This window comes from Aotus nancymaae, unplaced genomic scaffold, assembly GCF_030222135.1.
Source record: "Aotus nancymaae isolate 86718 unplaced genomic scaffold, 86718_ANA_hifiasm-v0.15.2.pri h1tg000002l, whole genome shotgun sequence".
Lineage (NCBI taxonomy): Eukaryota > Metazoa > Chordata > Mammalia > Primates > Aotidae > Aotus > Aotus nancymaae.
Window position 1 is genome coordinate 6,947,003 of NW_026988413.1, and position 24,807 is coordinate 6,971,809.

The 24,807-nt window shown below is 43.3% G+C and overlaps 1 protein-coding gene across 1 annotated transcript in view; it reads right to left on the reverse strand.

Annotated features, from left to right (window-relative positions):
* The window catches only part of GALNTL5 (polypeptide N-acetylgalactosaminyltransferase like 5), a 45,827-nt gene extending 21,701 nt beyond the window's left edge, over nt 1-24,126 (reverse strand). Inside the window, 6 exon segments of the mRNA XM_064380558.1 lie at nt 1,915-2,027; nt 7,658-7,783; nt 8,487-8,609; nt 12,503-12,669; nt 23,735-23,855; nt 24,090-24,126. Coding sequence (XP_064236628.1) covers nt 1,915-2,027; nt 7,658-7,783; nt 8,487-8,609; nt 12,503-12,669; nt 23,735-23,855; nt 24,090-24,126 — 687 coding nt within the window.
* Between the last annotated feature and the right edge of the window lie 681 nt (nt 24,127-24,807).

Genomic DNA, 24,807 nt, shown 5'->3' on the forward strand with positions numbered 1-24,807 from the left:
AGAAGCAACACTGGCATTTAATCATTACCCGTGGTTCAATCATCAGCCGTGGGTGCCTCCAAACCGTGACTTCTGCTCCCATGCAAAAAAAGAAAAAAAAATGCCACCACGCCCAGCTAATTTTTGTATTTTTAGTAGAGTTGGGGTTTCACCATGTTGGCCAGGATGGTCTCTATCTTGTGACCTCATGATCCGCCTGCCTCCACCTCTCAAAGTACTGGGATTACATGCATGAGCCACCACCTGTACTCCCAGCTACTGGGGAGGCTGAGGCAGGAGAATCGCTTGATCCAGGAGGCGAGGTTACAGTGAGCCAAGACTGTGCCACTGCACTCTAGCCTGGCGACAGAGCAAGACTCCACCTCAAGAACAAAACAAAACACAAAAAATCATGCCAACTGATTGTAGATTTCTTTAGATTCAAGCCATCTGATTGTAACAATCTCTTTCTTCTTCTCTTTGCAAAACCCCTGCCTTCCCATTCTCCTCCGTGGAGTTAGCTATCTGCTGCATCTCAGGCAGTCTCCTCAAGCCCTGTGGCACAGCACAGCATTCCCCAAGGCTCTCCACCTCAGCTCCGGCAATCTGTGGCGGCTTCAACAGCCACGTGGACAGCACAACCGGCCCAGAGACAGGGACAGACAGTGATGAGAATTACAAAGAGAAAGAAATGGGGGGTAAGAGTGATAGAGAGGGAGAGGGGTCTGTTATTTACATATGGGGTGGTTTGAAAGCCTACTCGGATAAAGTGGCATTTGATCTGAGAACTTAACAAAGTGAGATAACAGGTCACTCGGATGCCTGGAAGAAGAACATTCCAGGGGAAACCAATCACGTGCAGAGGCTCTGAGACAGGCTGAGGCTTGACAGGCTGGGAGAGAAGCAGTAAGGCCCATGCAGCTAGGGGTGGGTGAGGGAGGCAGGAAGAGAAAGGTCAGGGAGGCCGGGCATGGTGGCTTACGCCTGTAATCCTAGCACTTTGGGAGGCTGAGGTGGGCGGATCACGAGGTTGGGAGTTCAAGACCAGCCTGACCAACATGGTGAAACCCTGTCTCTACTAAAAATACAACATTAGCCAGGTGTGGCGGCACATGCCAGCTACTCATAATCCCAGATACTCAGGAGGCTGAGGCAGGAGAATTGCTTGAACCTGGGAGGTGCAGGTTGCCGTGAGCCAAGAGTGCGCGCCATTGTACTCCACGGCAGCCTGGGTGACAGAGTGAAACTCCGTCTCCAAAAAAGAGAAGAAAAGGTCAGGAAAAGCAGGGAACACATCATGGCGGGTGCTATGGGAGATACAGCATCGCTTTGAAATAATGCAAATACCTCCCCGGGAAGACGACCCGGCTCCAAAAGAGTGTGCGCACGTGAATGTCATGTGAAAACCCATCTCCATGCTCAGTGGGCACAGTTTGCCCCTCAAAAGAATTGATAAAAATGGAAAAAAAAAGGGCCAGGCGCGGTGGCTCACGCCTGTAATCCCAGCACTTTGGGAGGCCGAGGCGGGTGGATCACGAGGTCAAGAGATCGAGACCATCCTGGTCAACATGGTGAAACCCCGTCTCTACTAAAAATACAAAAAATTAGCTGCGCATAGTGGCGTGTGCCTGTAATCCCAGCTACTCAGGAGGCTGAGGCAGGAGAATTGCCTGAACCCAGGAGGCGGAGGTTGCGGTGAGCCGAGATTGCGCCATTGCACTCCAGCCTGGGTAACAAGAGCGAAACTCCGTCTCAAAAAAAAAAAAAAAAAAAAAAAAAGGAAAAAAAAGAATAAGTGTACATGAGTAGCACACAGTCGGGTGACAGACGAACCCCTGATGGATGAATGAGTACTTGGACACATTAATGAAGGTCCGCTGGCTGCTGCCCACCTGCCCGCACAACAGGATCCCACACTGTGACTCAGGAGCACACCTGGTTCAGGCAGCCACCTACATCAATTGGGGCGGGGGGAACAGACAGGGTGACAGACAGCAAGCGCTGGCAAAGGGGCCAGGAGAAGTAGGTGCACACCTCCACAGCCACAGCTGAAGGTTTCAGTACAACTCTCAGAAACTTAGAAATCAAGTCGAATTCCACCAGTAAGAATATCAAAGATATGCACAACAAAATTTACACACACACACACACACACACAGAACCTACAACCAAAAAGAAAAAATAAACATTCTTTTAAAATTCACATAGAAGGGCCATGCGTGGTGGCTCATGCCTATAATCCCAGCACTTTGAGAGGTTAAGGTGGAAGGACTGCTTGAGACCAGGAGTTTGAGACCAGCCTGGGCAGCATAGCAAGACCCCATCTCTACCAAAAATTTAAAAAATAGGTCAGTTGGCCGGGCGCGGTGGCTTACACCTGTAATCCCAGCACTTTGGGAGGTCGAGGCAGGCGGATCATTAGGTCAGGAGTTCAAGACCAGTCTGGTCAATGTGGTGAAACCCTGTCTCTACTAAAGATACAAAAAAAAAAAAAAAATTAGCTGGGTATGGTGTCACATGCCTGTAATCCCAGGTACTTGGGAGGCTGAAGCAAGAGAATCGCTTGAACCCAGGAGGTGGGGGTGGAGGTTACGGTGAGCTGAGATCACCTCATTGCACTCCATCCTGGGCAACAGGGTGAGACTCTGTCAAAAATTAAAAATAAAAATAGGCCAGGCGTGGTGGCTCATGCTCACAATTCCAACACTTGAGAGGCTGAAGTGGGAGGATCACTTGACCCCAGGCGTTCGAGGCTGCAGTGAGCTCTGATTGTGCCACAGCACTCCAGCCTGGGTGACAGAGAAAGAACCCATCTTAAAAAGAAAAAAAGCATAAAATATACATAGACATTTGGAAAAATTGACCCAGCTTAAGACACAACAAATTTCAAATTTCTGACCATAATACAGTTAACTAGTAATAAACAATTAAAAGATAATTTTTAAAATCTCTTAAAATTATTTGGAAACTTTCAAATTCACTCCTAAAAAAAAAAATCTGGATTAAAGAGGAAACCAAAAAAGGACACCAGTGCCTGGGCAGTTTATAGGCCGATTCTCTGTAAGCTCCCAAACATGGTTAACCTCTGCCTTATGTAAATTTTTAGAAAAAAGAAAAAACCATACAATTTGTTCTATGAATCTGGTAAAGCGAAAAGTATAAGAACACAGTACAAACAAATAAAATCATAAATGCATCTTACTTTTTTTTTTTTTTTGACAGGGTCTTGCTGTGTTGCCCAGGCTGGAATGCAGTGGCGTGATCTTGGCTCACTGCAGCCCCTGCCTCCTTGGTTCAAGTAATTCTCTTGCCTTAGCCTCCCGAGCAGCTGGGATTACAGGTGTGTACCACCACACCCAGCTAATTTTTGTAATTTTTAGTAGAGATGGGTTTTCACCATGTTGTCCAGGCTGGTCTCGAACTCCTGGCCTCAAGGGATCCACCCACCTCAGCCTCCCAGAGTGCTGGGATTGCAGGCGTGAACCATCGCATCCAGTCTGTACCTTACTCTTGAACATAGATGTGATGTGTGTGCGTGGAGTGAGAAGAGGCAGACAGCACGTGTGTGGAGGGGGTGCTGTGAGATACTTACATCTGCACCTAGCAACTCTAGGGGAGTGTTTCTATGGGTATTATGTGGGCTTGAAAATTTTCGAAATAAAAGAAATAATAAGACTCCCCTTTTAAACAAAAGCAATCCAAATCGAACTGTGTTCCTCAAAAAGATATTTTCAAGTTCTAACCTCAGGAACCTCAAAATGTGTCTTTATCTGGAAACAGGATGTTTGCAGATGTAATGAGGTCACACCGGGGTAGGGCGGGCCCTTCACTCAAGGCGACTGGTGTCCTTCTGAGATTAGGTTGGGAGAGACAGACACAGACACACATTTGACCAGAGAGGCTGAGCCGCGGGTGACACCTCTGCAACCGGGGCTGGCAGCCACAGCCAGAAGCTGAAGAGGTGAGGAAGGCGCCCCCTGCAGGTCTCAGAAGGAGTGACACCCTGCCCACACCTTGATTCTGGACTCTGGCCTCCAAAACTGGGAAAAAAGGAATTTCTGTTGTTTTAAGCCACTTGGTTTGTGATACGTCGTTGTAACAGTCCTAGGACACTAATACACATAAACACAGCAACTAGATGATACGTCAGAATTATTCCCATGGAAGTCAAAAGCAGAAAGGATGACTACTACCACCACTTCTAATCAACAAGAGACGTAGAAGGAAAATTATCTTCAGCTGATGGAAAATGCAAGCGACTCTACCCATCAATCACTAACAACTAAGTTTACTGAGGTTTCTATTTACATGATCAAAGATACCAAAAGGTCTCATTCCTATATACCAGTAACAAAACAGGAAGGTCCCAAATCACAATTTTAAAAACAGCAACTAAAAAATCAAGATAAACAGAAATATCTTTGCACATAATATCTATAGAGCAAATGACAAAACAGCAAAAGAATATAAAAGCAAAATAAACGTCTGTGGATGGGAGCATTTATCATAAAAAAGATGTAAATTCTTACCCATTTTAATCTATCATCTCTATACAATTCCAGTGAAAATCTCAACACACTTTTCCTGGAATTTGATAAGACAATCCTAGCTAAGACACTTTTGCAGAATGAAGTGAAAAGATTTATCCTACAAATCTTCTTATCAGGAAGATAAGAAGATATCAAAACTTCTTATCAAGCTGTACTAATCAAGAGACAGCATGATTAGCCTAGAAATACAAAAATATAACCATAGAGCGGGAGAGATGCTGGAAATAGACCCAGGAATACACAGACATTTAATAAAATGATGGAAATAGCATTGCAACCAGTGAAGAAAGGGTGGACTATTCAACGAACCGTGTGGGGAAAACTGGCTATTCATTATGAAAAAATTACATGACATTCTTAACTTACACCATGCCCAGAACAACCAATCCAGCTAGACTCACAGTTTAATGTAAAAGGCAAATTTTGTGTACCATGTGGAAGAAACTTAAGAAGAGTATCGTCATGATCTCAGGGTAAGGAAGAATTTCTTGAACAGGACACAAAAACCAAAAATCATAAAAAATATTAATACATTTGTTTTTTTTTAAATTAAGTTAAAGCTAGCTACTATTATAATAAGATTCCAAAATGATAATGGCTCAAATGCAATAGAAGTTTATTTCTACGCATTCAGCCATCCAGGGCAGGTGCTCCTGATTAGGGAAGCCCCGCCATGTGGTCATTCAGGGATGCAGGCTGGCAGAGGCTCTTCAACCTATAGCCTCCAAAGTTACTTAGTCGTCTCTGCTCCAGCCAGCCAGAACAGGAAATAAGAGTGTGGAGGGGACAGACCGGCTTCCTAAGAGCATTGGTTAGGAAATGGTACATGTTACTTGCACTTACATCCCATGGCTAAAACTTAGTCACAAGGCTATTCCTATTGAAGAGAGGCTACGAAGTTCTGTCTAGCTCTGTGCTCAGCAAGGGGAAGTGGGCTTTTTGGTGAACTTAAAGACTTAAAAATTTCTGGCCAGGCGAGGTGGCTCATGCCTTTAACGCCAGCACTTTGGGAGGCTGAGGCAGGCAGACCACTTGAGGTCAGGAGTTCAAGACCAGCCTGACCAACATGGTGAAACCCCGTCTCTACTAAAAGTACAAAATATTAGCCAGGTGTGGTGGTGGGCACCTGTAATCCCAGCTACTCAGGAGGCTGAGGCACAAGAATCACTTGAACCCAGGAGGCAGAGGTTGCAGTGAACCAAGATTGCGCCACTGCACTCCAGCCTGGGCAACACAGTGAGACTCTGTTTCAAAACAAATGAATAAATAAGTAAATAATAAATAAAATCTGCACAACATAAGACACCCCAGTGAAGAAGAAAAGATAGGCTGTAGCCTGAGGAATGATATTCTCAGTGTTCATAATATAGAATTTCTGTTATAAGGACACATTGAATCAATAACAAAAAGATAATGCATTAGAAAAACTGGCAAAGATATGAACAGATAAATCCACAGAAAAATGATCTGTAAGCAGTCCATGAAAATATGAAAAAATTCGACAGCTGGTAATACCAAGAAAAGATGGCCTATGTTTTGGCCAATTGTGACGAACATTGAAAGGTGGGTCATATTCAGCTCTGGCTGCAGAGAAAGGGCACTTTATCAATGTGATCAGATTGTTAATTGGTGCAAACTTTTCAAGGAAAATTTGGCATTATCTTTCAAAAATTAAAATAAAAATTCTCTTTTTCCCAGCAATTTCGCTTTCAGGAATTTATCTCATAGGCACAATCAATCACACATTTGCACAAAGATCTATGTTCACCAGTTGTAACTGCTGCATTTTTGAGGTAATAATAAAAAAGAAAAATCACCAATTCAGAAATGGCTAAACAAGTTATGACAATCAATTGTAAAATCCATATGGGCTGGGAGCTGTGTCTCACGCCTGTAATCCCAGCGCTTTGGAAGGCCAAGGAGGTCGGATCATTCGAGGTCAGATGTTCAAGACCAGTTTGGCCAACATGGTGAAAACCTGTTTCTACAAAAAATACAAAAAAATTATCTGGGTGTGGTAGCATCCACCTGTAATCCCAGCTACTGGGGAGGGCTGAGGCAAGACACTGAGATCACACCACTGCACTCCAGTCTGGGCGACAGAGCGAGACTCTGTCTCAAAAAATAAAAAGGAAAAAGAAAATCCATATGAAATATCATACAACACAGCAATTCAAAACTGAGGTAAGTCTTAAGTACCGCCATGGGAAGAGTTCCAACAATTAAAAATAAAAGAGTAAGTCTCAGGACAATACAGATAGTATGATTCCATATATTTAAAAGTCCCAGGCTGGGCACGGTGGCTCACGCCCATAATCCCAGCACTTTGGGAGGCTGAGGTGGGCAGATCACTTGAGGCCAGGAGTTTGAGACCAGCCTGGCCAACATGGCGAAACCTCATCTCTTCTAAAAGTACAAAAATTAGCTGGGCGTAGTGGCAGGTGCCTGTAATCTCAGCTACTTGGGAGGCTGAGGCAGGAGAATCGCTTGAACCCAGGAGGCGGAGGTTGCAGATTGAGACACTGCACTCCAGCCTGGTGACAGGGAAACTGTCTCAAAAAGAAAAAAAAAGGAAAATAAATAAAAATCCTTAACCCCGTGTATGTATATAATATATATGCATAAAAATGAGGGTCTGAAAAGACGCATTCCATATTGTGTTTGGTTTCTCTTGAATTTTGGACAATGAATATGTATTATCTTTGTAGTTAAATAAGAGAATGTCTCCACTGATCAGGCCAACATGGAAAAAGAGATTCCAATTTCACTTGTTTTTTTTTGGCCTTCCATTCTGTAAGGAGGTATCTCCTGCTAAGGAGCAGGGTCATTTTATCAGCTTGCAAAGCAGCCTGAGGAATGACCTTACATATGACTCACCTCCTGCGGTTCCAGCTCAGTGTTCTGTCAGCATTCCCCTCGTGTGGCAGGAGGTGTGATCGGAGGAGGCGTGGACCCTCTAGCAGGCTGCTCAGATGCTCCTGGTACTCAGCCGCCCAGCAGCGTTGACAGCCAATGGCTCACAACAGAGTGTCTCCCCAGGATTGCCCTTGGTCAGCCATGGCTACCATGTCCGAGGTCATATCTGCGGTGTTCATATCCAGTGACTGGTCCATGCCTGGTCTCCTTACCTGGATCTGGATCCCTTTCAATGGCTCTCGGTGGCAGCCCTGGGAGTGTGCTGCTCAGATGACCCTTCACAAGAACTTGCGGTGGGGGACGGTTCTGAGCGCTTCCCACTGCCAAAGCTTTGGGATCTACTGAAGCTCATGCCAAGGTCATGCCGTTCCCACGGCGCTCCCACCCAATGACTAAGCACAGTGTGTGGGTGGTGGGGGGAGGAACTGGACATACGCCACCTGGTTCCAGTACAGGCCTCGCTAACGAGGAACCTTCAAACTGGGGCTCCCGCCAGCCCACTGAGCCTTTCTGAGCCCCGAACTCTGTCTGAAACTCTTCAAAGTAAGCTTCCTTCCTTCTCTCTCCTCCTCCACGTGTGTCAGACCAGAAGCGTCAGCTCACACTTTTTCTTCTGTTCTCCTATCCCTTGCCCCATAAACTCTTTCCCTTGTCATTTCATTGTGGGGCCCATGGGTGAGCCTGCAGCTCCCTCCTGCTCACTCTACCCCCAGTCTTGCTCTCCTCCCTCCTGTGGCTCCCAGTGGGTCCCCTGTGGTTGAAACTCCATCTCAGAGTTGGTACTGGGGAACTCAGCCTGTGAGAGGTGCTGACATTATGGTCCTTGCAAAAGAGTATCTTCAACCCAAAATAGCAAACTGACATTTTAAAGCAGAACGCTTTCAGAGGCAGAAGAAGAGTAAAGGCTCATCTGGCTGGAATAGATTTCCATTCTTCTGGTGAAGCAGACAGAGACACAGAAGCGCTCCCTGCGGAAGAGTGATGCTCGGAAGGGAAGATCTCTGGACTGTCACTGGCTCTTGTCCCCAGGAATGTTCCTACCTGAAGCCTGAGAAGCTCCAATCAGTCTGGCTCGAATCAGCCCCTCTCTCTTTTTGTCTCTTATTATTTTAATCTTTCCCAGAAAAGTTTCCAGGTGATAGTCTAGTTTTTCTTTCAAATCATCTGGAAAAATATTCAACACATGCCAATGTATAAACTGCAACTATAGAAATTAAAACAGTGTATCATCATTTTGACTTATTCCTAAAATCCATGCTATTCCACAGAACCTCTAACTTTAAAAGAATTTTTTGGGCCAGCCATGTGGCTCACGCCACCAACATTTTGGGAGGCAAAAGTGGGTAGATCACTTGAGGTCAGGAGTTTGAGACCAGCCTGGCCAACATGGCAAAACCCCGTCTCTACTAGAAATACAAAAATTAGCCGGGCATAGTGGCAGGTACCTGTAGTCCCAGCTACTCGGGAGGCTGAGGCAGGAGAATCGCTTGAACCTGGGAGGCGGAGGTTGCAGTGAGCTGATATTGTGTCATTGCACTCCAGCCTGGGCAACAAGAGCAAAACTCCACCCGCCCCCCAAAAAAAGAAAGAGAATTTTTATTCTATTTAAGGGAGAGAAAGAAAAGTGATTCACTATTAAAATCAACTGTATATATTTTTCTTTTTATTTCGTTGAGACAGGGCCTCACTCCATTGCCAAGGTTGGAGTGCAGTGGCATGATCACAGCTCACTGCAGCCTTGACCTCCTGGGATCAAGCAAACCTCCTGGGATCAAGCAATCCTCCTGCCTCAACATCCTGAGTAGTTGGGACTACAGGTATGCGCCACCACATCTGGCTAATTTTTAAATTTTTTGTGGAGATAGTATCTTGCTATATTGCCCAGACTGGTCTTGAACTCCAGGCCTCAAGGGGTCCTCCCACCTCAGTCTCCCAAAGTTCTGGGATTACAGGTGTGAGCCACCATGCCTACCCCTGTAAATAGTATTCTATGGTTCTAGTGGATACCTCTATTTTAGTAAATCACTATTAACATTTTAATAGAAAAATCATGCATTATAGAGCTTTGGCGCAATCTGGCTTTGCTGCTATCTGTGCTTCTAACTTTGTAGAAGTTTTTAGGAAAGTTCCTCAGCTGAGGGAAGGGATGAGCATCAAGTTCCTGTTGGTACTCTAGTATGAGGAAGAAATATATCACCCAGCACAGAGCCGGGGACCCAACAGTCACTTAGTATTTGGAGGTTAATATGATGATGATAAAGGAGGCTGGGAGCAGGTGAGATGGATGCAGGTGCCTCAGAGGTTGAAACTTCCAAGTCCCAGGAATCCGGGGCCACGAGCAGGTTCAACGGGAGCAGGTTCATGGTAACCCAGCAGAAGGAGGGATCTCCTTCCTCGTTTTTAGAAAGAGGCAGGTCCACAGGCTGCACAGCTGCACTCGCATGCCTGGGCGGCATCTCAGCTCAAAGGTCTCCAGACACCCCGCTCACATCCAGGATGTAGGAGGCGGCAGCAGGAGGGAGAAGTTGGACGCCACGAGCCAGGCCCCGGAGGAGATAAAGGCATTGAGGCAGCGGCAGTCGCTGACTAGGAAGTGGAGGGCTTGGGTTTATAGAAGATGTTCATGTTGTTGGCTTGCAGTCTCGAGGGACCAGGACTGTGGAAAAAGTGAATGGCATCAGGTCATGGACAGGCTGTTTCTGTAACTCAGTGGGGGCAGCTGCCTGGGCCTCTGGTCCTGCTCCCCAACGCTGAGCAGTCTACCGGCAGTACCTGTGGGTGTCAGCTGGGAAAGACAGGGTTTTGTTGAAGAAATTGCCCTTAAACCCGTGATGAAGTCACTGTGAATTAAAGGCAGGAAGGAGTCAACCCTGAGCTCCACCAGAGACTAGAACACCCTACTCCTGCATTTGAGGCTCCCCGTGGGTCAAAGGCTCAGACTGAGGAGAAGCAGGGGTGTCTGCTTGGGCAGCAGCGACCCCCTCATCTCTTATGAAGGGGACCACGATGTATGATGAACGTATGGGAAGGTTGACACACACTATGGCCTGGATGCTAGTGTCCCCACTAAAATTCAAAGTACCCACAATATGATGGTATTTGTGGGTGGGGCCTTGCAGGGGCACAGTTGGGCCATGGAGCCAGATTGCTCTCTCCACAACATGAGGACATAGCGAAAAGATGGCTGTCCACCACCCAGGGAGAGGCCCTCTGTGAGAACTCGACCCGCTGGCACCCTGATCTCGGACTTCCAACCAGGACTCTGAGAAATACATGTTCGTTGTTTAAGCCACCTACTTTGTGGTGTTTTGTTACAGCAGCCAAGCTAAGATACCAGATACGTCTCTAAATTCATGGTTCTGAAAGGCTGGGCGAGGTATCCATCCTATGGTCATTCCTGGCATGGCGTCCGCATGGCAGCATTCTTGTACTTCTGGGTGAGAAGTCAGAATTCCACAGTCTGTCAGGTTATCCCACTCTGTCCCCTGCTGGTGGCTTTCCCAGTGACTTCTTGACCAGTAAGTTGCCAAACATGTTGCTCAGTCTTTTGAGAAGATGAGGCAGTGTGGGTGACAGGGCAGCAGGGAAGCCAGGCCCTCATTCCACACTCTTCCCATGCACAAGACTAGAAATAAACAGTCTTGTGGCCTCAGAGATTGGTGATCCCCTTAGAAACGGTGTTATTTACGACAGGTGCCTGGCCAGCCTCCACAGTTCCACCACACAACTGCCAGTGACTTGAGTCACATTCAGGAGTCACGTAGATTCACTTCCCCACAGGGTGAACCTCACGCATGGCTTCTTCCGCTGCCTGTTCTTCTTACGGCTCCTCCTCCTCGTTTTGCTTCTGAGCTCATAGTGGGTCACATTTACGGTGGGTTGGGTAGACTTTCAGCCTGAAACTTACCCAGTATTGACATCATTGCTTTGGTACTGCTGGCTTGCCTAAGGTTTGTACTTCATTGTAAATTAGACGAGTAATTTCAGATTCTAAGTGTTGCTAACCAGTGCTAGTATCACGATTCTTTAAAGCCAGTAAGCATAGAATCATACGCACTGAACTGCAGTTGGCCCGATTCCACTTCTTTCATGGAATTCCTAGATCATCTCATTTTCCTGCACTAAGCCCTTAATAGCTCCTCATGGCTTCAAGATAAAATTCAAGCAATGCCTTTTATGAGCAGTTCCCTCCAACATACTTTTTTAAAGTGATGGGGTTTTGCCATGTTGCCCAGGCTGCTCTCGAACTCCTAAGCTCAAGGGATCTGCCCACCTTGGCCTCCCAAAGTGCTGGGATTACAGGTGTGAGCCACGGGGCCAGGCAGGGAGTTCCCTTTTCATAACTGTGGTTCCGCCCACCTTACCCCTGCAACTCTATACTCATGCATAAACTACACACAATATGGTAGCATGTATTTCAAGCTCACTGTGTCTTCTCTTGCCTCTGGGCCTTTACAATGCTGCTTGAGCTGCCTAAAACACCTTTCCCTTCCTCTCCACCTGGATTATTCCAACTCATCATTCAGATGTCAGTTGACACGTCACTTCTCCCTGAAGGTATTTCTAAGGATGTGGACGGTGCCCCTGTGTTTATGCGGTGGAAGCACTGCCCCTCTACCCCTCTGCCATGAGCCCAGACCCTAGTGCAGGGCCCCTAGTGCAGTGCCTGCCCCAGTACCCACCAAAAAGATTCTTTGTACAAAATACTCAGGTGCCATTGGGGAGAGCACTACGTTCGAAGTAGGTAAGACAGCTGGGCATGGTGGCTTACACCTGTAATCCCAGCACTTTGGGAGGCTGAGGTGGACAGATCACTGGAGGTCAAGAGTTCGAGACCAGCCTGGTCAACACAGTGAAACCCCGTCTCTACTCAAAGTACAAAAATTAGCCGGGGATGGTAGTGTGTGCCTATAATCCCAGCTACTTGGGAAGCTGAGGCAGGAGAATGTCTTGAACCCAGGAGGCGGAGGTTGCAGTGAGCCAAGATCGTGCCACTGGACTCCATCTCAACAACAACAGCAACAAAAGTAGATTAGATGATGAGCTTTCTATCTTACCAACTTCACTCATGTCATCTGCCAAAATAATTTCTTCAAGAAAATAGTGTGGCGTGAGGTTCCAGATGCTGGACACGGTCTGAAACAAGGCATTAAATTCTTCATAATAGAAGCAAATGACAATGCTGGCAGTCGGGAGGCGGACTAGGTAACGTTTTTGAAGACACCTGCAGGCAGAAACAATGCGAAGAAAACGATCCGCCTAACGATCCATCTACATGCCTTGGATGTTTTGCCATCTCATTCAGACACTTTTCCTTATTTGCATCTTTTTAACCCCTTACTCCTTCCAGGGATAATTACGGTAATAAGATGACATTACATCTAAAAACACAAAAATATATTTAACGTCTAATGTTGTTTTAAAATTTTTTGAATCATTTCCCCCTTCTTAATGTCAGTAATAATTGCTCTGTCCTGAGACTGTGTTGATAATCTTAGTTCTATTTTAAACATAGTATAAACACAAATTATATTCACATATTAGCTTCTGTTATAAAAATGAATTAGTTTTATCTCTTTTTCTGCTGTCGCCATGGCAGAGAGATAAAAATGAATTACTAAGCTTGCACATTGAAAGGCGCACATTAACTTTACTGTGCTGTCTTCAGAGAAAGCTCCGGCTTTATTCTTATGTTTGTGGAGTCTGTTGAAACAAAAAAGTGCAGCAGATATGGTCTAATTGGATTTCTTCCGAATATTTGACAAAAATGCTTTATTTTATTTTTATTTTTTTGAGACGGAGCTTTGCTCTTTCGCCCAGGCTGGAGTGTAATGGTGCGATCTTGGCTTACTGCAACCTCTGCTTCCTGGGTTCGAGTGATTCTCCTACCTCAGCCTCCTGAGTAGATGGGAGTACATGCGTGCGCCACCGTACCTGGCTAATTTTTTTATTTGTAGTAGAGATGGGGTTTCACCATGTTGATCAGGCTGGTCTTGAAGTCCTGACCTCAGGTGATCCACCCGCCTCAGCCTCCCAAAGTATTAGAATTACAAGTGTGAGCCATCCCCCCGGCCCAAAAATATTTTATTTTTTTATTTGTGCACATAAGGGAAACAAAGAAGCTGAATTCTGGAATTCTAGTAGTATTAGTTATTATTATTTAGATTGATATATTATTTGGTTATATTCTAAAATATTTTGGTGGTAAATTAAATAAATCTACTGGAGCTAACTTTAGCAAAAGAAAGGGAGGCGTGGCTGGTGTGATGGCGCTTATGCCTGTAATCACAGCACTTTGGGAGGCTGAGGTGGGCAGATCACCTTAGGTCAGGGATTCGAGACCAGCCTGGACAATATGGCAAAACCCGATAAGCTAATGTGTAAATGGCGATTTATTTGTTTAAATCAAATTTTAAAAACTTGATTTTTCTAAATAATTTTTGGATCAGACGAAGTTGTAAATTATACAGAAATTAAAAATGAAAGGCTATCATGTTAAAATCTAAGAGATATGACTAAAATTTTAATCAGAATAAAATGAATATTTATAAATGTACAACAAAGAGGTAAAATAATCAAACTAACTTTATAAACTACCAAAAAAAAAAAACCAGGATAAACCAAAAGAAAGAAAAATGAACCAATAAAGATAACTAGATAGCTAGAAATTAATGAATTAGAAGACAAAAGAAGTAAAATTGGTTGAGTATAATCAAAAGTTGGTTTCTGAAAGACAAAACAATGCATATCAAGCTTAAAAAGGGAGTGGGAAAATATACAACAGAAAAATGAGAAGGAAGGTATGGTTCCAGCAGAGATCATAATAATTAGGGAAATAAGATACACAACTTTTGCCAATAGATTTAAAACCAGGTGGAATGAAGTTTTATGACAATAGTGTCCTAAATAGCCCCTAGAAATAGAACGCTTGAGTAGAACAATAACCTCAGAGAAATCTGGAAGTTTCTCAACGTCTACCACTAAAAAATGCACTGGTGGCCAGGCGTGGTGGCTCACACATGTAATCCCAGCACTTTGGTAGGCAGAGGCCGGCGGATCACCTGAGGTCAGGAGTTCGAGACCAGCCTGACCAACATGGAAAACCCACCGTCTCTACTAAAAATACAAGATTAGCTGGGCGTGGTGGCGCATGCCTATAACCCAGCTATTTGGGAGACTGAGGCAGGAGATTCACTTAAACCTGGGAGGCAGAGGTTGTGGTAAGCCAAGATTGCGCCATTGCACTCCAACCTGGGCAACAAGAATGAAACTGTCTCAAAAAATAAAATGCACTGGTGATTCATAATTACCAAGCATGTGCTATTTCAACATAATAGGTAATTATCATATTATCCCAACTATTTTAGAGTCAAAAACTCTCAAATTCATTTTATAAAGCCAGTATAAGTCTGATATCAAAATCTGATGAAGATAACACAAAAAAGAAAAACACAAATCAGGATTTTAAGAACTCGAATCATACATAGACTTCTTTTGAAGAGAAAAAAATAAGGTCTTGGTCTCCAGAGATGAATTGTTACTTTAAAGTTTCTTAAATATGTGAACTTAGGAGCTCAGAGTCTCCTTGTGCTCATAAGTTCATACACAGCCAAAAACAAAACTGTTAAAAATAATGAAGTATGGCTAGAAGGGTTAAAATCAAATAAATTAATATTAATTTCAGGTTGGGTTTTGCTGAAATGACATCACCACTTATAACTTATTTTCCACTTGTTATAGGAAAGTTAATTTCTTGACTCTCCTACTATGTAGCGTGTGTTTGCTTAAATCTCTCAGTCCTGCCGGGTGCAGTGGTTCATGCCTGTAATCCCAGCACTTTGGGAGGCTGAGGCAGGCGGATCACCTGAGGTTGGGAGTTCGAGACCAGCCTGACCAATATGGAGAAACCCTGTCTCCACTGAAAAATACAAAATTAGCTGGACGTGGTGGCACATGTCTGTAATCCCAGCTACTCAGGGGGCTGAGGCAGGAGAATCGCTTGAACCTGGGAGGCAGAGGTTGTGATGAGCTGAGATCATGCCATTGCACTCCAGCCTGGGCAACAAGAGTGAAACTCTTGTCTCAAAAAATATCTCTCAGTCCTATTTTTGTATGTGAAATATTGTTTTAAAAAATTCATGCCAGGCGTGATGTCTCATACCTGTAATCCCAGCACTTTGGGAGGCCAAGGCAGGGGGATCACAAGGTCAGGAGTTTGTGACCAGCTTGCCCAACATGGTGAAACCCCATCTCTACCAAAAAAAACAAAAAAACAAAAAAACAAAAAAATTAGCTGGGTGTGGTGGCGGGCACCTGTAATCCCAGCTACTTGGGAGGATGAGGCAGAAGAATTGCTTGAACCTGGGAGGCAGAGGTTGCAGTGAGCTGAAATCACGCCACTACACTCTAGCTTGGGCAACAGAGCAAGAATTCATCTAAAAAAAAAAATCTATTGGCCATACTGTAAAGTAACTTGTTATAACATGTAATTTATGTATTTGGTCTGTCTTTGTTTGACATCATTTGTATAATGTACTAATATTTTTCTTATTACCTACTGAAATTCAGTGAGACTAGTAACAGGCTGTCCTCCTGAATATATATTTATTAAAAATAATATATGAAAGTGGGAAGATGAAATTTTAGAATCGTCCTGGATAATCTCAGTAAGAATCTGCAGTCTTCTGAAAATATATACATAAATCTCAATTTGAAAAACATGATTAAAAACACAAGACTTAACTTAGGCTGCCTACAAGAAACTCACTTCACCTTTAAGGATAGACAAGGATGAAAAGTGATGAGTTGGAAAAAGGTATTTTATGCAAATGGAAACCAAAAGAGAGCAGAGCACTTATACTGAAGTAAAATAGATAAGTCAAAAACTGCAAAAAGAGATAAAGAAGGTCATTTTATATAGTGATAAGGGGCCCAATTCATTAAGATACAACAATATTATATTGCCAATTGATTACTAAGATATAACATCAAGAAGACATATTGTAAATATACCTATACCCAACATCAGAGAACCTAAATATATAAAGAAAACATTAATAATCTGAAGAGAGAAATAGACTGCAATAACATAATAGCAGGGGACTTCAATACCCCACTTACACCTATGTACAGATCATCCAGACAGAAAATCAATAAGGAAATACTGGGCTTCAACCACACTTCAGATCAAACAGACCTAACAGACACATTCAGAGCATTTTATCCAACAGCTGAAGGGCATACGTTTCTCCTCTGGTGCACATGGGCCATCCTCCAGGACTGATCAAATATTAGGCCACAGAACAAGTCTTAACAATCTAAGATTGAAATCATATCAAGCATCTTTTCTGACCACATGGTATGAAATTAGAAATCAGTAATGGGACAAATTTCAGAAAACTCACAAATATATGGAAATTAAACAACATGTTCCTAAACAACCAATGGGTCAAAGAAGAAATTTTTAAAAAGACAGTAAAAATCAAGAACGAACTGCCATTCACAATTGCTACAAAGAGAATAAAATACCTAGGAATACAACTAACGAGGAACGTAAAGGACCTCTTCAAGGAGAACTACAAACCACTGCTCAACGAAATAAGAGAGGACACAAACAGATGGAGAAACATTCCATGTTCATGGTTAGGAAGAATCAATATCGTGAAAATGGCCATACTGCCCAAAGTAATTTACAGATTCAATGCTATCCCCATCAAGCTACCAATGACCTTCTTCACAGAACTGGAAAAAACCACCTTAGACTTCATATGGAACCAAAAGAGAGCCTGCATAGCCAAGTCAATTCTAAGCAAAAAGAACAAAGCAGGAGGCATCACACTACCGGACATCAAACTATACTACAAGGCTACAGTAATCGAAACAGCATGGTACTGGTACCAAAACAGAGATATAGACCAATGGAACAGAACAGAGGAGTCAGAGGCAACACAACATATCTACAACCATCCGATCTTTGACAAACCTGATAAAAACAAGCAATGGGGAAAGGATTCCCTGTTCAATAAGTGGTGTTGGGAAAACTGGCTAGCCATATGCAGAAAGCAGAAACTGGACCCCTTCCTGACACCTTACACTAAAATTGACTCCAGATGGATTAAAGACTTAAACATAAGACCTAACACCATAAAAACCCTAGAAGGAAACCTAGGCAAAACCATTCAGGACACAGGCCTAGGCAAGGACTTTATGACCAAAACACCAAAAGCATTGGCAACAAAAGCCAAAATAGACAAATGGGACCTAATCAAACTCCACAGCTTCTGCACAGCAAAGAAACAGTCAATAGAGTGAATCGGCAACCAACAGAATGGGAAAAAATTTTTGCAGCCTACCCGTCTGACAAAGAGCTGATATCCAGAATTTACAGTGAGCTAAAAAAGATTTACAAGAAAAAAACAAACAAGCCCATTCAAAAATGGGCGAAGGATATGAACAGATACTTTACAAAAGAAGACATACATGAGGCCAACAAGCATATGAAAAAATGCTCATCATCACTGGTCATTAGAGAAATGCAAATCAAAACTACATTGAGATACCATCTCACGCCAGTTAGAATGGTGATCATTAAAAAATCTGGAGACAACAGATGCTGGAGAAGATGTGGAGAAACAGGAACACTTTTACACTGTTGGTGGGAGTGTAAATTAGTTCAACCATTGTGGAAGACAGTGTGGCGATTCCTCAAGGACCTAGAAATAGAAATTCCATTTGACCCAGCAATCCCATTACTGGGCATATATCCAAAGGATTATAAATCGTTCTACTATAAGGACACATGCACACAAATGTTGATTGCAGCACAGTTTACAATAGCAAAGACCTGGAACCAACCCAAATGCCCATTGATGATAAACTGGACAGGAAAAATGTGGCACATATACACCACGGAATATTATGCAGCCATCAAAAACGATGAGTTCACGTCCTTTGTAGGGACATGGATGAACCTGGAAACCATCATTCTCTGCAAACTGACACAAGAAGAGAAAATCAAACACTGCATGTTCTCACTCATAGATGGGTATTGAACAATGGGAACACATGGACACAGGGAGGGGAGCATCACACACTGGGGTCTATTGGAGGGGAGTTGGGGGGACAGCGGGGGGGTGGGGAGTTGGGGAGGGATAGCATGGGGAGAAATGCCAGATAAAGGTGAAGGGGAGGAAGGCAGCAAATCACACTGCCACGTATGCACCTATGCAACAATCTTGCATGTTTTTCACATGTACCCCAAAACCTAAAATGCAATAAAATAAAATAAAATAAAAAGACAGTAAAATGGAAATTTAAAATATCTTGACAAATGGAAATGAAAAAAAAAATCCCAAAACATATGGGATGCAGCAAAAGCAGTACTACGCTTGGGGATTATAGGAATAAACACCTGTATCAAAAAAGAAGAAAGTTTCCAAATACACAACCTAATATTATACCTGATGGAACAAGAGAAAGATGAGCAGACTAAGCCCCAATTTAGTAGAAGAAAGAAAAGAACAAAGTGCAGAAATAAATGCAATAGAGATTAGGAAAACGAGAAACAGACAAACCAAACCGAAAGCTGGGTTTTTAAAAGGATAAGCAAATTTGACAAACCTTTAGCTAGACTAAGAAAAAAGAAGAGTAAACAAACAAACAAACAAACAAACAAACAAAAAAACAGGACCAGAAGTGAAAGAGGAGACATCATTGATATCACAGAAATACAGAGAATAAAAGACTAGGCTGGGCGCGGTGGCTCACGCCTGTAATCCCAGCACTTTGGGAGGCCGAGGCGGGTGGATCACGAGGTCAAGAGATCGAGACCATCCTGGTCAACATGGTGAAACCCCGTCTCTACTAAAAATACAAAAAATTAGCTGGACATGGTGGCGCGTGCCTGTAATCCCAGCTACTCAGGAGGCTGAGGCAGGAGAATTGCCTGAACCCAGGAGGCGGAGGTTGCGGTGAGCCGAGATCACGCCATTGCACTCCAGCCTGGGTAACAAGAGCGAAACTCCGTCTCAAAAAAAAAAAAAAGACTACTATGAACAATTACATGCCAACTAATTGGACAACCTAGAAGAAATGAATAAACTCCCAGAAACATACAACCCATCAAAACTGAATCGTGAAGAAATTGAAAATCTGAACAGAGTAAAATGAGTAAGGGCATTGGATCAAGAATAAAAATCTCTCATCAAAGAAAACCCCAGGACCTGATGGCATCACTGCTGAATTTACTTAAAGAATGAATACCAATCCCTTTCAAACTCTTTCAAAAATTGAAAGAGGAAGAAACACTTCCAAACTCATTTTAGGAGACCAGATTACATTTTTTTAGAAAGTAAGGCAAAGCTAAAATGAAAATTCCATTTAATGAAATAACATGGCTATTACAATAATGGCTAAAAATCTGGTTGGACTCCAGATAGTGGTAGCTACTCTTAGAAGTTGATTTTTAAATGTAGTAGTGGGTTCTTTGTACAGAATTGAATTTCCCAGTAAGTGAGTTATATTTTGATTATTAAAACTGCCAAGTCCACTTTTCTGTTTGGACAAATCTCCCTAAACGTTCTACTTTTTGAACAGTAATCATGTGATAGGGAAGGGAAGCAAAAGCAATGACACTATTTTAGAAGGTGAGATTTAGGGAGAATAAACGGTAATACAGAGAGAGTTTCATAACTTAAAAGATATTTTTAAACATTGAGCTTTGTAGAAAAATATTCAGTTCAGTGAAACACTGTTATCTAATATTAATACCATGTTCTATGGTTTGAGTAAATTAAAATTTTTATTTTATCATGACCCAGATACATTGTATCATCATGTACAAATTCTACATCTCTTGAGTGTGCCACAGCATAAGTGATATTTGTGGCTTCAAATGTTTGTGTTGCACACAAGTTGCAACAAGGCAAAGTGGCCCCACTTTCTCCTGTTTCCTGGATATTCCTTAATGTAAGTATTTCTCATTTAAAGAAGAATATTAGCCCTTTTTGTCTGGAAACCATCAGAACCTAAAAGATACTAGAAAGGCATTAGCACTTACACACTACAACATAGATGAACCTTGAGGGCATTATGCTGAGCAAAATAAATCAGTCACAAAAAAAGACAAATACTGTATGAATTCGCTTATATTAGGAACTTAAAGTAATCAAATTCATAGACACACAAAGTAGAATGGTGGTTCTAGGGAGTGTTGGGGTGGGAAACGGAGAGTTGTTTGATGAGTACTGTATTAGTTGGTTTTCACACTGCTATACAGATTCTACCTGAGACTGGGTAATTTCTAAACAAAAGATGTTTAATTGACTCACAGTTCCACATGTTTGGGGAAGCCTCAGGAAACTTACAATCATGGCAGAAGGTGAAGGGGAAGCAAGGAACATTTTACAGGGTGGTGGGAGAGAGAGCATGGGGGAAACTGCCACTTTAAAAACCATCAGATCTCATGAGAAGTCCCTCATTATCATGAGAACAGCATGGGGGAAACCACCCCCATGATCCAATCACCCCCTACCTGGTCCCTCCCTCGACACCTGGGGATTACAACTCGACATGAGATTTGGGTGAGGACAGAGCCAAATCATATAATTCTGCCCTGACCCCTCCCAAATCTCACATCCTTTTCACATTTCAAAACCAGTCATGCCTTCCCAACAGTTCCCCAAAGTATTAACTCATTCCAGTATTAACTCAAAAGTCCAGGTCCAAAGTCTCATCTGAGACAAGTCTCTTCCTTTTATGAGCCTATAAAATCAAAAACAAGTTAGTTATTTTCAAGATAAAACGGGGGTATAGGCATTGGGTAAATATTCCCATTCCAAATGGGAAAAATTGGGCAAAAAAAGGGGCCAAAGGCCCCGTGCAAATCTGAAACCCAGAGGGACAGTCATTAAATATTTTTTTTCCTTTTCTTTTGAGATGGAGTCTCACTCTGTCACCCAGGCTGGAGTGCAGTGGTGCAATCTTGGCTTGCTGGGTTTAAGCAATTATCCTGCCTCAGCCTCCCAAGAAGCTGGGACTACAGGTGCGCACCACCATGCCTGGCTAATTTTGTATTTTTAGTAGAGATGGGGTTTCACCATGCTGGCCAGGCAGTCTCAAACTCCTGATCTCATGATCTGCCCGCCAAGGCCTCCTAAAGGGCTGGGATTACAGACGTGACCCACGGTGCCTGGCCCCTAAATCTTAAAGCTCTGAAATGATCTCCTCTGACTCCATGTCTCATATCTGGGGCACAATGATGCAAGGGTGGGCTCCCAAGACCTTGGGCAGCTCTGCCCCTGTGGCTCTGCAGGGTACATCTTCTGCAGCTGTTTTCATGGGCTGGTGTTGATTGCCTGTGGCTTTTCCAAGTGCTGGGTGCAAGCTGTAGGTCGATCTACCATTCTGGGGTCTGGAGGATGGTGGCCCTCTTCTCACAGCTCCACTAGGCTGTGCCTCAGTGGGGACTATGTGTGGGGTCTCCATCCCCACATTTCCCCTCCCCACATTACTCTAGTAGAGGTTCTCCATGAGGACCCTGCCCCTGCAGCAGGCTTCTGCCTGGACACCCAGGTGTTTCCATATATCCTCTGAATTCTAGGTGAAGGCTCCCAAAGCTCAGCTCTTGTCTTCTGTGCACACAGGCCCAATAGCACATGGAAGCCACCAAGGCTTGGGGCTTGCACCCTCTGAAACCACAGCCTGAGTTGTACTTTGGCCCCTTTTAGTCATGGCTGGAGCAGCTGGGACATAGGGCACCTTGTCCCAATGCTGCACAGAGCAGTGGGGCCCTGGGCCTGGCCCATAAAATCATTTTTCCTTCTAGGTCTCCGGGCCTGTGATGGGAGAAGTTGCTATGAAGATCTCTGAAATGCCCTTGAGACATTTTCCTCATTGTCTTGACTATTAACATTCAGCTCCTCATTACTTGTGTAAATTTCTGCAGCTGGATTGGGCTTGAATTTCTCCCCAGAAAATAGGTTTTTCTAATTCTACACACGATCAACTGCAAATTTTCCAAACCTTAAGTTCAAAGTTCCATAGATCTCCAGGGTAGGGGCAAAATGCCACCAGTCTCTTTGCTAAAGCATAATGAGAGTCACCTTTACTCCAGTTTTCAACAAGGTCCTCATGTCCATCTGATACCACCTCAGCCTGGACTTCACTGTCCACATCACTATCAGCATTTTGACCAAAGCCATTCAACAAGTCTCTAGGAAATTCCAAACTTTCCCACATCTTCTTGTCTTCTTCTGAGCCCTCCAAACTGTTTCAGCCTCTGCCTGTTACCCAGTTCCCAAGTTGCTTCCACATTTGTAGGTATCTTTAGAGCAGTGCCCTACTCCCACTACGAATTTTCTCTATTAGTCTATTTTTACACTGCTATAAAGATTCTACCTGAGACTGGGTAATTTTTAAACAAAAGAGGTTTAATTGGCTCATGGTTCCACATGGCTGGGAGGCCTCAGGAAACTTACAATCATGGTGGAAGGTGGAAAGCAAGGCACGTCTTACATGGTGGCAGGAGAGAGAGAGTGCAGCGGAAACTGCTACTTTTAAAACCATCAGATTTCATGAGAACTTCCTCACTATCATGAGAACAGCATGAGGGAAACCACTCCCATGATCCAATCACCTCCCACCTGGTCCCTCCCTTGACACCTGGGGATTACAACTCGAGATAAGATTTGGGTGGGGACACAGAGCCAAATCATATCAGGTACAGCTTTTCAGTTTGGAATGGTGAGAGAGTTCTGCAGAAGGCTGGTATTGATGGCTGCACAATGTGACTGTCCATATTGTACATTTAAAAAGGATTAGAATGGTAAATTTTATGTAATGTTTATTTTATCACATAACATAATCATTATGTTAATAATCACTAACATAATGATTATTAATACAATGATTGAAGGAAACTTTTTTTTTTTTGGGGAAAAAAAAAAGCAGATTTGAGGGGGAAAAACGGCAGCTGTCCAGAGCATTTTGTATCAGGAATGAATGCCCCTTTGGTCAGAAGCCCTTATTGGTGATTTAATAAAAAGATCTGTGGGTAACTCAATTCTTGGAAACTTCTAGAACACATTTTGTGCCCATGAAAAAGATGTTCTCTACACTATAAGCATTAGAATCTTGAAATAGAATCTTGACATTATCTGAATTCAAGTCCTAAAAATAGGAATCTATATTATAACATTTCTATCTAGTATGCTAAAATTAAAATCTGGTTAGTAATTGTTTCCTATCTGTCTATCTAGAAAACGAGAGAGAGAGAGAAAGAGAGAACATACATTTTACTCCTGGTATCTGGCACTTCTCTCTCGATATCCAAGCTTCTACTGATAATTATATTAAATCCAGATTTTAAAAAATCTTTATGAAATTCTGGGTTTGTATGGTTAAAATCCTCACCTGCAAGAAAATGTAATTTGAGTCATATAAGTAAAGGGTTACTAGCAGTGATGCAGGAAAGGAAAGATCTAGAATAACCAAAATAATTTTTTAAAAGAACCAGAATAGAATTCAGAAATCAATCTGTGCAAAAATGGTGAAATAATTCTTGACAAAGATGGGTGTTACAGTACGTTTTGCATTGCTATCCTGAGGCTGGGTAATTAATAAGGAAAAGAGATTTATTTGGCTCACAGTTCTGCAAGCTGTGCCAGAAGCATGCAGCCGGCATCTGCTTCTAGTGGGAGCCTCAGGCAGCTTCCAGTCTTGGCAGGAGGTAAAGGGGAAACAGGCAAGTCACATGGTGAGAGAGGGAGCAAGGGGTGGGGAGATGCCAGGCTCTTTAAACGACCAGCTTTCCCATGAGCTAACAGAAGCAGGGCTCATTCCTGTAGGCAGCCACCAAGCTGTTCATGAGGGATCTGCCCACGTAACCCAGACACATCCTGCCAGCCTCTGCATTCAACACCGTGGGCCAAATTTCAACATGAGACATGGAGGGGTAAATATTCTGATTATATCAGTGGGGAAAGGGGAGTTTATCAGCAAGGGGTGTTGATCAACTGGATATCTGCAGAAAATAACCTACATGTGATGGTCCATTTTCAGTTCTAAGTGCCTCAGTATAGGTTTAAGCAGGCTTCATTCTCTCTCTATTTCTCCATGGAAATAGAGAGATAAAGAAGTAGAACGTACTGAGCCACCCCCATCCCACCCCTTCCTGCTTTCCCTTTCTTTCTTTTTTTTTTTTTTTTAATTGCATTTTAGGTTTTGGGGTACATGTGAAAAACGGCCAGGCTTTTATCCGTCAGGGCCCCCTCAACTACTCCCTCTCCACCCACCAAAGAATTTAGTTTAGGCTAGCTTGCAACATAAATAATAGTACCCTTTCTTATCAGCTAAGTGCAGCCAC